This window comes from Ictalurus furcatus, chromosome 7 (genome assembly GCF_023375685.1).
Source record: "Ictalurus furcatus strain D&B chromosome 7, Billie_1.0, whole genome shotgun sequence".
NCBI classification, from domain to species: Eukaryota; Metazoa; Chordata; class Actinopteri; order Siluriformes; family Ictaluridae; genus Ictalurus; species Ictalurus furcatus.
Genome location: NC_071261.1, coordinates 16536921 through 16549060, shown reverse-complemented (window position 1 = coordinate 16549060; position 12140 = coordinate 16536921). Strand labels below are relative to the sequence as shown.

General features: G+C 36.1%; 1 protein-coding gene across 1 annotated transcript in view; it reads left to right on the top strand.

Annotated features, from left to right (window-relative positions):
* LOC128609978 (collagen alpha-1(XXV) chain) overlaps positions 1-12140 on the top strand; it is a 169931-nt gene that overhangs the window by 79313 nt on the left and 78478 nt on the right. Inside the window, exons 3-4 of the mRNA XM_053628952.1 lie at positions 5060-5104; positions 10397-10404. Coding sequence (XP_053484927.1) covers positions 5060-5104; positions 10397-10404 — 53 coding nt within the window. The remainder of the gene's footprint in view (positions 1-5059; positions 5105-10396; positions 10405-12140) is intronic.

Genomic DNA, 12140 nt, shown 5'->3' with positions numbered 1-12140 from the left:
GTATGAAGCCCCTGAGTTTCTTTACAAATGAGTAATTGCAACTTCAGGCACATAAACTGTGTTTAATAACATTAACCAGACATATGAACCATGGCAGTTGGTGTGCTTGCTCTGTATTTGGTGATATGGCTTAATGGCACTGCATAAGTAAATCTACATAAAGCAGAGTATTTGATAGATCCAGTGAAATCCCCAGCTAATATAACTTAAGCTGTGAGAAAACAGTTTGGCTATTGATTTGTTTATTACCTTCACTGGCTATGAGTACTGTATTCTCTGCATTCAGCTGGCCCACAGTGGACTCTGTGGGGAAGATAATTACATTGCACAGGACACATCGGGCAATTACATTGCACAGGACACATCGGGCAGGTTCAAATATCCAAGCTTCTGACTCAGCCAGAAGTGAAATACAGTGAGCTCCAAAGGTGATGAAAGCTCATCTCATAGTTACAGCGTCCATATGTAAGAATCCTTGCTTCAATGTGAAAAACAAATTCTGTTAGCTGATGAGCGATTGAAAGTGGCCATCAGATAAATTTAACTAATAGGTTAGTGCAAAATTTTCTTGGCATAAAAAATGAGCAGAAAACATTCCATGAATGCATTTGCAATGAAAGATGTCAGTATTGGATGAAAAAATAAATAAATAAATAAATTGAGAACACTTTCATATGTAGCTGGAATGAGTTTAGGACTGAGCTATTTTAGCCATATCTTCATTTCCAAAGGGGAAATCAATGTTTAATACCTAATTTAATCTTTTACACATTGTTAATTAGGGTGAAATGATGAATGCTTTGCTGGAAGGATATCAGAAAAACATATTCGCTGGTTAACCAAAAACAACAAGGAAGCAGAATCCCACTGAGTTAAACTGCTACTGCACTGAGAAGTGCTTCCACACTTACCATTTATCAATGTACAGAGGAACTAAGCAGCAGTAGATAACAGACTCTGACAGTGTATGAACACATTCATTCAGGAATGTCAGTCTGTTTGGAATCAGTTACAGTGCAATAAATAATTAATGCTACTTGGGATTGTAATGACTAGATTTAGATCAAGTGGGTCTAGACACGGGGTGGATTGCACACATGAAATAATTTTAATGAAATGAAATGATTCTTAAAATAAATGAATTAAGCAAAGTAATGAGTCTCACTGATAAGCACAGTCAATAAATCAGCAACAGTAATGATGTGTATTTTTGTTTTTTATTTATTTATTTATTTATTTATTTTTTGCTGTTTCCATTATTAAGCTTGGCTCCAGAATGATGCAACAAAAAAGTATTCACCCTATCATCCGGTGATTGTGAGTTCAAATCCCAGCAATGCCAATGCCATCCACGGCTGGGAGTCTAAGAGAACAAAATTGGCCGTGCTCGCTAGGTGGAAGGTGTGGCATGCTCTCTCACCTGTCAGTAACAGTGACACTAACCAGTCTCTGAACTGGTGCATGCAAAAGAGCGGCATTAAAAAAATGGTGCATGCTCTGTAACGGCATTAAAATAAAGAACTGCCTTTTGGCATAACTCCATCACACATACATGGGCACATAAATCTGCAGCTCGCCGATCATAGTTGGCTTGAAAACAAGAATAAACTGTGAGTTAATTTAGCCTGAACAATACATTTATTAACTGTAGAACAAAGAGTCTATTCAGCAAGTGAATGTCTCCTGATATTTCACATCCAGACTTAGCAGGAACTGAACTGATGTCATACGTGTGTGTGTGTGTGTGTGTGTGTGTGTGTGTGTGTGTTTGGGTTCACTGGTTACATTTAATCATGATTAGGGAATCATGATCAGACACACCTACAACACACACACACACACACACAGCTATAGATTCACTAAAGACATTTTTTTCATATGGCGTAATAATGTATTATTGTTCATATGGACTTAACAGGATATAATTAAGAGAATTGCACTAAATCACTGTGGTCATAAAGTCATGAAGTACGTTTCCTGTTCTTTCTGACAAAATGTTCATAATCGGAAGAGAATTTCAATGACAATTGGAGCCCTCTTGATATTTTCATGTTATATATTTTCATTTGAAATGTATGCAGGTCTAGTGTGAGTTTGTCTGAGATGCAAGTGGATGACAATAGCCAAGAGGCAATAGCCAGTGTGTTTATGTTGCATATGTATGGCATAAAAGCACATCCATGCTGTATTGCATCTGCAGTAAAACAGGCTTACTAAGAAGGAATGTAAATTTGATCCATCTCCATCAATAACAAATACACGACCAGATCCTCCCTTTTTTGTTGACCTACCCTCATAATCTTATGTCATGGGCTGTCATAGCAAATGCGGTGGTTGGCTGCACGTTAAATGCATAATTTTAAATCAACTCCAGCTAATGGTTAGGACAACATTCAAGCTTGCAGTCTGTGACAAATACTGGCCTTAAATGATGTTTATTTTGCAGCCATTCTTAATTATGTTGGTGGTTAATTGCATGGCAAAGGCCATCGGATTGCCTCCAGAAAGTATAAACAGTAGATGAGCTAGATTGGCCAGAAAAAAAACAAAAAAACAAAACACTAAACAATTTCAATGCTAAGAATGAAATTAGACCCTTGATACAATACTTGCATGATTAAATGAATCAAGCATGATTATTTAAGAGGTAATTATTAGATATTGAATTTTTAGATATGTCATTATTAGATCTATAATATTAGTTAATTTTTAAATCCTGCCATTATTGCTTATTCAACTGAGTCAGATATGTTGGATAGGAATAAATGAGTAAACATACCCTGGCCACTTGTAGATAAGAGCAATACACCAACATACAGTAGCCCATGGAAGAATCTGATATTAGTGAATGATTCTGTATAAAGGAGTAGACAGTTGTAGACTATTTTGTATGGGTTATCTAAAGTAAAGAGATTAGTAACAGCGCATAAAAATTGGGATTGGAACTTGTATCTTGACCTCAGAGATTCTGAATTGTATTTACACTCAGGATCAGTTACATAGATACCCTCAAGAGACCGATATCTCATGCAATGTCTGTCATAAAATACTACAGTTAAGTTGAGAAATTCATGATGAATGATTTTTACTTGCAGTGGAATTTTCACTATATATTTAGATCTTTATTAAATCTTTCTTTAGTGGCTTATGTTGAGTTTCAAATGGCCCAAGATCTCTTGCAATTATAATACTATTTCAGTCAAAGATGACATACATTTGTTTAGCTGTTTCCAAAACAACTGCAACAACACAGAATAGCACATAAAACCAATTTACAGTGGTCATCAAAAAAGCCAACTTAGTTTAGTGTTTAGCAATTATGATACCACATAGTTTATAATAATAAGACATAACATTAAGGCATGAGTTATAGTCAAATTAAAGCCATGTAATGTTCTGCTGTGAAACATAAATGAAGACTGCTCATGTCTGACATGGTGGTAATGGATATAGGCATGAATGAATTTCCATCATTTCTTCAAGGCCTTATGGCTCATCACTACATTAAGTATATAAAGTGCTCAATTTGGTAAAGTTCTTCCATGACAGATTTCTGTTCCAATGCTTTCTTAACCATGTTTGCTGAGTCCATGCTCAGGCTGTATGAAGACAGGTCCATATACAATTAATTTCTTATATTCATCTTCATATTCATATATTATGCCAATTGAGCTTTGTTTAGTTTATAAAGATAACATAAAAAGATGATGTGCATGGAATCGTCAGACTCACAGAGTAGTTTTTGAATGGTTGTAGGATCCAATGTGTTCTTAAAAACTCAGTCGTGGTTCGGTTAACTTTGTTCTGTACAGATTTGGCATGTTTGTGTGTATAATGATCACTGTTGAGATTAATAATGAGGTTCTTGTAATTTGTTATCTGCCTCTGCCACAGTGGAATATAAAAGTGTATAATTTTACTATAAGAGATGAGATAAAAGGCCTTGGTTACAGTTCAGAAAGTTTATCCAGGGGTTCAGGAGAAGGCCTGAACATTATTAACTTCAGAATTCAGTACTCATGGCCTTTGGAACTCCAGACAACTGGCCATTGAGCAGCATGAACTGTAAAACTTTGATTAAAAAGTATCTGCACTAAGCCTTTTAGTCAGTTGTACACATTGTTTATCAGTTTTTAAAAATCACCCCTGTAATGCAAACCTTAATTAATGAAAATTGGAGCAAAATTCATAGAGCCTTTGTCACTTGAACTGCGTAGAATTTACACTGAACAATCCAGTGACTTACAGGAAACATGCACGAAAAAAGTGTCTCGCCACACTACTTTTGCACAAAGCACCATTTGAGCATGTCACTTATTAGTGACAAATAAAAAGGTTCAGGATCTTCATGCCCAACAAAGAAGTACTGTAAGTGATGTGAAATAGCAAGTAACCATTTACTGTTGTATTTATGGCTCACTCAGGCAACAAACTTTGCTTTCACAGCTGCTGGCCCTGACAAGGAAAGGCATCATAACTAAAGAGACAACTACCAGATGCAATATTAACGGTTGGCAAATTAATGAATATATAAATATGTAGACTCAGCATTCTTGTCCTTGGCTCAGGCTAGGTACCTGAAACTTATTTAATGGTTGAATTGATTTAACAGACACTCTCTATTTGTTTTATTGTTTTCTTTAACTTACTCGTGTGGTGCAGGAGTTTAAGTTAAACCTCTTATCTTCTGCAGGGATTCCATCAATAATACTTAGGACTTCGAAATACTTTTCTCTGCTGCATTTCCAGCACATTATACTTTACAGTCCATGTAATTAAGACAAATTAAGACAGTCCATGTAAAATAAGACAGAGTCATCTTTCATTTTAGATTCTGACTTTTAAATTCTTAATGAACCTTGGATAACCCAAAAAAGCACTAAGCCTACAAAGACATTTTTTGAACAAACCTCAGTCTGAACACACTTTGAGTAGTTTTTATTTAACATTTGACCAAGTCTACAGCAGAAACTATGAATATCTGAGGATTTTATTGTGATCAAACAAGAAAAACATTCTAAGGAAATCTTTTTTTTTTCTTTTCTTTTTTTCATTCTAGGCCCACCGGGAAAGCGAGGAAGAAGAGGACACAACGGAGAACCTGGTGAGTGAATCCTTTCAAACACATCACGGTTCAGTATACACATCGTCTTACTCAGCAGACAGTTTTCAAAACAAGTAACAAGACCCATTCATGGAATTTATTCATGAAAGGGTAATAAGTACTCCTTCCACATTTTCCTAATGAAATGATGGAGACTTAAAATGCAAGCGTCCGGAAGAGTTGAATTCTCCGTCTGGTAGTTCTGTTTTTATTGGACCTTTAGTAGGAAGTTCATACCTTGAACAGACCATCAAATCGTGCAAAAAATAGACCTAATTCATTTCTGGAGGACTCACATCAATGGTGCCCTGCCCACAAACCATATAAACTGGATGCCGGATCAAACTATAATGAAAAAACAAAACAAAACAAAAAAAAACACAACTCAAATCTGAAATGCTATGAGGATAAATAAAGGACATTGAAGACTAATGATCACAAGTGTTGAGAGGTGTAGGGGTTGAAAACGGTACAATGGTACTATTGGAGCAATGGTAGTCACTGCATGAAAAGAAAATGACTGCATATAAATTTGAATCACTGCATATAAAAGCTTTTTCCTCAGTGAGCTCGAACTATGAGGTAGTGGTTAGCTCATTGGAAAGGAAATGAAGGCAGTCACTGATAGAACAGACAGGACATTGGACTCCATTATTATTAATTTCAGTGTGGGCTTTCAAGTTGCAGGAATTAAACACAATCAGGAGACAGGCCAAATATTCTAGTTGACTTTTGATGTCTGCACACAAAGTCCTCTGCTCTTAATTTTGCCAAATTAATTTCAAATCTTGTAAATGGCCTGGAGATGTGTTTTCGGTTGAGTGGATGATTGTGTATATATTCTTGTGGTATATATTTCAAGCTACCATTCACCATGCATGTCACTTCAAAGCCAAGAGAGAAAGTGATGCATTGTGTTGTTATTTTGCATGATGCTTAAAAATTTGGTCGATTTTTTTTGGTTTGATGTGTACTTTTGAGGATGCTTTATGCAGCAGTGAAAACTGAAAAAAAACTCCTGTGGATAACCTGACTGGAAAAGTAGCCAGTGCCAGCAAGAACAATGTGTAACAGTGTACAGTCTTGTATAGAACAGTATACAATAAGACAACAATTCATTTTATTGTGCTGATATATGAACTGCATGCTTGTGTTGCTCTATCAGCATGTTGCACAGCCAGACCTAGCATATCAAGGCATTTTACACTTGGGCCACACACTTTCAGCCAGGACAGATTTGCACTTTCCAGCTCTGGTCTGCGACCACACACACACACTTCTATTTAGGATGTGGTGCACAGACAAGCCAAAACAAATGTGAGTTGATGCTCAAATAATGAGTTCTTGAGATGTTCTTTTACCTTCACCTCTATGCATTAGACTAATGGTCCACTTGAAGTAAAACTGCTTATGATCCAGGTTCCCCCCTCATCAAAGAATGAAATATACTGAGATATACTGTATATATGAGACAGATACTGGGCTGTAGGGAAAAACATTGGCTAGTACTCAATTCCCAAATGTGAACACATTAAAAAATATCTATTTCAGTATCATAGCTACATATCTATTGTGTATCACACAAATAAGAATATCTCATATTCATCAACTGAAACTTGGCTCCATCCAACTTATATGTATAGTGCTTTGATTAGAGAATGATTTTCAGCAGATCTTTTGATTACTTAGTTAAATGAGGATCAGTGTGTTTCCTAGGTGAGAAACACCAAACATGTGAGAAGACTGTCTGGAAGGATGGAACATCCTTTTATCCGGTTGCACTCTGCCCAAAGTAACCAGCTAAATGAGGGGCAAAAGCAAACTGGAAAAACACCAAAGTGTTTACCCAGCAACTAAGGTTCAGAATTAGGGTGCATGAATTGGGGTTGAGGAGGCACGGGCGTTTTTTGGCTGGGCTGACTGGAGCAGTCATAGGTGGGGTTAGCGGTTGAGGGATATAGCTGTTGAGCGAGAGCGTGGCAGTTATCTATGACTGTGCAAAATGGGTGGTCAGTACTTAAATGAACTTACACACACATACTGTAGGTGCCTATTCACATCTTCTGAGTAGTTCAGAGTCCTTGCATTTCTGACCAAAGGGCCACAGGAAAAAATCTATTAAAAGGTTTCATTCCAGCAGCTTACCATCCAAATGAAATAAATTGCTTAACAAAACAATAAAGCTCTATAGAGAAAGCCATCTGCAAGATCTATAAAAAATAAATATAAGCCAGCAAGTTGTTGAAAAACAGCTCTTACCCTTTTTCCACTTATACTGTATATACAGTATATGAACAATAAGAAACTATAGGTGAAATTACCATTGGGACATGTACTAACTATTTTTGGGTAATATTTCAAATCCAGTTTAGGTCTTTCTGTCAGGTGAATAAAATAAATACAGAGATGCAATGAGGTGCTATACACCAAAGACATTTGGGTTTAATATCAAAAGATGGATATGATACAAAAGTTTAGGATTTCAGCTTTTATTTCCTGGTATTTACATATATATGTGTTAAACAACATAAAACATAGAACCTTTTTATATCAGACCACTCAATTTTTAGGCAAGCAAAATTATAGGAACAGATGAGTCTTGAAGTAAATTAAAATAAATCACCCTTAATATTTGGTTGAGTATCCCTTACATGCTGCATACCTGCATCAAGCCTGTGACTCAGTGATATCACCAAATTATTGGCTTCTTCTTTTGTGATGCTTTTTTCCAGGCTTTTACCATAGCCTCTTTCAGTTGTTGTTTGTTTCAGGAGAATTTCTCCCTTCAGTCTTCACTTCAGGGGGTGAAATGCTGCTCATTTGGGTTAAGGTCTTGGTGATTAACTTCTCAGTCTAAAAAGTCTTCCACTTTTCCCCCAGATGAAGTCCTTTTTGAGTTGGCGAGGTGTTTTCGGTCATTGTTGTGCTGCATGATAAAATTCCTCCCAATTAATTTGGATGCATTTCTCTGTAAATTGGCAGACAAAATGTTCCTGTAAACTTCTGAATTCATTCTGCTGATACCATCATGAGTTACATCATCAATAAAGATTAGTGAGCCTGTTCCAAAAGCAGCCCAAGCTATGATACTACCTCCATCATGTTTCATAGATGAGCTTGTATATTTTGGATCATGAGCAGATCCCTTCTTTCTCCACACTTTGGCCTTCCCATCACTTTGGTAGAGGTTAATCTTTGTTCCATAACTTGTGTGGCTCATCTCTGTATTTCTTTGTGAATTCCAATCTGGTTTTCCGATTCTTAATGTTGATGAGTGGTTTGCATCTTGTGGAATGACCTTTATATTTCTGCTCTTGTAGTCTTATTCGAATGGTGGATTGTGATACCTTCACCCCTGCCTGTGGAGGTTGTTGTGATGTCACTGACTGTTTTTTTTTTGTTTGTTTTTTTTGGGGGGGGGGGGGGGTGGATTTCTTCACAACTTTCACAATGTTTCATCAGGTGGTGTATTGGATATGCCCCATGTTTGTGCATGTTTTCTCAGCCTCAAAATAGCTTGCTTTTCTCCCATAGACAGCTCTCTGATCTCCACGTTGGCTTGTCCTTTTTAACAACAAATGCAGTCTTTACAGGTGAAACTGAAGGCTAAAACCAAGAGTAGATGATAAGAGCTATTTATTGTTTAAACAATTAATCTAACAGGACACACATCTGGGTAACAAGAAACACCTGTCAGTCACATGTTCCAATATTTTTGCTCGCCTACAAATTGGGTGGTCTGATACAAAATGTGCTATGTTCTATCTCGTTTAACACATCTACAGTACATATAAATACCAGGAAATTAAAGCTGAAATTTAAACTCTCTTCTCATATTCATCTCTTGATCTCAAACCCAAACGTCTTCAGTCTACATTTACAATAGCTTTGGAGGAGACTGTATTGCTTTATGACAAGGCTGCTACTTCTAAGCATGGTGAGAGTAACCAAATCAAACAGATTCCTTTCAGTTCCACAGAGGGATTTTGTCATAAAAGAGTTATAGCATCCTAATGATAATGCATTAAACAGTAATGAACTGCTATCAAAGTAAACATAATACATATGGGTACTCTAAATGATGGTTGGTAAAATAACAGAGTTAGCCAAACATGAACTATGCAGCTGTCAGTATCCAAGGCTGTTCCAGACCTTCATGTCATATCTGCAGGTAATAATTACTTGCTCTTTCTTATGATCACGCAGAGTTTACCTTGCCACCTTGCCAAGAAGCTATTAATCATGAAGGTAGACTTTGTCAAACATTCAGAGTATTCCAGTACAGAAGCTGGGTTATTTATATTCAGTCTTAGGTTTTTGGACTAAGCTTGCAAAGATAGGACTGCTGTGTTTCCTCATACTGTATGAATAAACTGATACTCATAGAATCTATAAACAAAGCCATTGTACATCTATTAACTATTGACCTTCTCTTGTCCCAGCAGTTTTTAGAGTATTCTAATGAAATCTTTAGATTTGAAAAAGGTTTTAGAGCTTAGGAAAGAAAATGACAAGGTTTTTCAGACTTCAGAGTGCTATACAGTGTAATTGCTTCTCCTACCCTCATGGTTCATCAGTTAACTATTAATTTGAACAACATTTTAGAGCTGAAGAAATATGCCATTACTCAAATATTACTCTCAAGGACAGACTTTAGAGAAACATTTATGAAAATAAATTGCATAACTACAAGTCGTTATCTATTTATTTCTGTATAATTATACACAAATATTTCCTTGTGAAATTAATAGTTGCACATTAGAAGGCAAAACTGCACTACTGGGGGAGGGGGGAGGGGGTGATATGAAGGCATATTAATAAACTCCTTTGTAAATTTGTGGACAAATTGGACAAAAGGATGTGATTGAAAAGAAAGTTAGGAAAGAGGGCCTTGTAACAGCCCATATCTCCTGGTTAAAGCTATATCCGATTCCCTGTCATTGTTGATGTATAACATAAACATTAAGAAAGAAAGTTAGGAAAGAAGATATGTGGACATTTTGCCTAAGTGCTAATTTTATATGCAGTGAGTATTAATACAGTGCATGAATCTACATGCTTGCAGAAATAAGATGCAGTGATACTTGTACGTTGAAATAGAGCAGCCGGAAGCATATCCTCCTAATATATTTATAACTGTTATTTTAGACCAATTTGGAGTTGAAACAATGTCATGGACCATCTAAGACACAGCTGCTAATGAACATCTCCTGAAAGAGCAACTGATCTCTTGTCTGCTAAGTTGCCCAAATTATAACCATTTTTCTTTCTTTTCTCTTTTTCTCTTCCTAGGACCCCCTGTAAGTACTATGGCAAAGAGCTGAATTTGATTTGCATGAATGATTGTACGTCTTTGAAGGTAAAACCTCGGATAACTTGGGATTGGAAATATCACACATTCTCATTTACAAATCACCAAAAATTGTGACTTTTAGATATGTTTTTTTTCTGTAGTATTTGTGTGTGTGTGTGTGTGTGTGTGTGTGTGTGTTATTGTAGTCATAGTGTCAGAAAAAGATTGTTTCTCATCGCCCACTACATACAATAGGCTAAGCCTACAGTTTATAAACAAAACCAATGGATAAGTATGGTCAAGCAAATCCAACTGCAATGGTTTTCTCAATTGTAGAACTAAGCTGGACCAAAGTTTACTAAACAATAAAAGTTTGCCTGGACCTTCTTTAAAAAAAAAAGAGTCTGAGGTACTCTGAGCCCAAGCGATTAGAGAAGCATTCTGTATCACAGAGATCAAAAACATCTGCAATCAGGATGACAAACATAGAGCCATATTAACACATTAGTGGGTCTGACAGTCAAGAGGTGGCGGCACATTATCCGGGTCAAAGCAGGCCGTGCAAGTTGGGATAAAATATTCGCAGAGATATTTTAATATCTTATATCTTTAATATCTTTTAATATATATTTACCATTATACCCATTCAACTGCACACAGTTGAATGGGTATAATGGTGCAGGTCCACAAAGCTGTGAAAAGAGTGGGATTCTTTTTTTGCATTTACTGACACCTACCAGACACATTTCAGGTTGGAGTTAAAATAAGATAGGTGGTAAAGGTGGTTTTATTCAGCCATCAATCACTCTGTTGGGTGCTGTGTATCAACCCATGCTAAAACAGAAAATCACTAGAAAAACACTAAGAATAGATGTTTTGGAGGAACTAGAGGTTCAATGAAAACTTTTTTTTTCTCATATAATATAACAGAGAATCATTTTCAGTATCCATTACATGAGTGAAAGCACTTTATGATGCTAAGATTCTGTGTTCAATCACAATGTGCCACTGACAGAACACCAATGAGGCAACACTTCTGAAATGGCTATTTTTATCTTCTCCGCCAGTGAAGTTGCATACTAATTCAAGATGCAGATACTATGGTTATTAGAAAATGAAGTGATTTGTTCTTATGAGTTTTATTTACATGTGACAATGATCTGAAATTATGTGATGAACAGTAAAGATGCATGTGATTTGAAATGGGCTCTGTAACTCATAGATCATTTAAAAACTCTCAGTTCCATTGGCAGTATAAAAAGAACAAAGAAGAAAACCAAGATGGAAAAGTGATTATTTTCTTTATATGTGTTCCATTTCATGCCTCCAGATAATGTTTTGGAGAGATTGTGATTCAAATAATGTCAACTTTTATTATTTAGGAATTTTGAGAATGACAATCCTCCGAACAGCCTTAGAAAACTATTGGAAAAAGCACTCAGCAGTTAGCCACTGGTTTTCTCCAGACAAATAATTTGCAAACTCATTTTACTAGAGCTATGTTGACTTATTTAAATAGATTAATTGGTCTATGGAAAAAGAATACCAGTGCAACAATCACGACTGAACAAAGTGTCAGTTTAGCAATGCATGAAGATACATTTAGACCACATGAAGAAATACGCCATTAACTGTGTGCAATCATTTCTTGCAGTGGGTTGCAATTAAAGAAACAAAAACCAAAGGGTGAATTTAATAAATCATTTTAAGCTTTTTTTTCTCTTTCAAAAATGGGACAAGGAT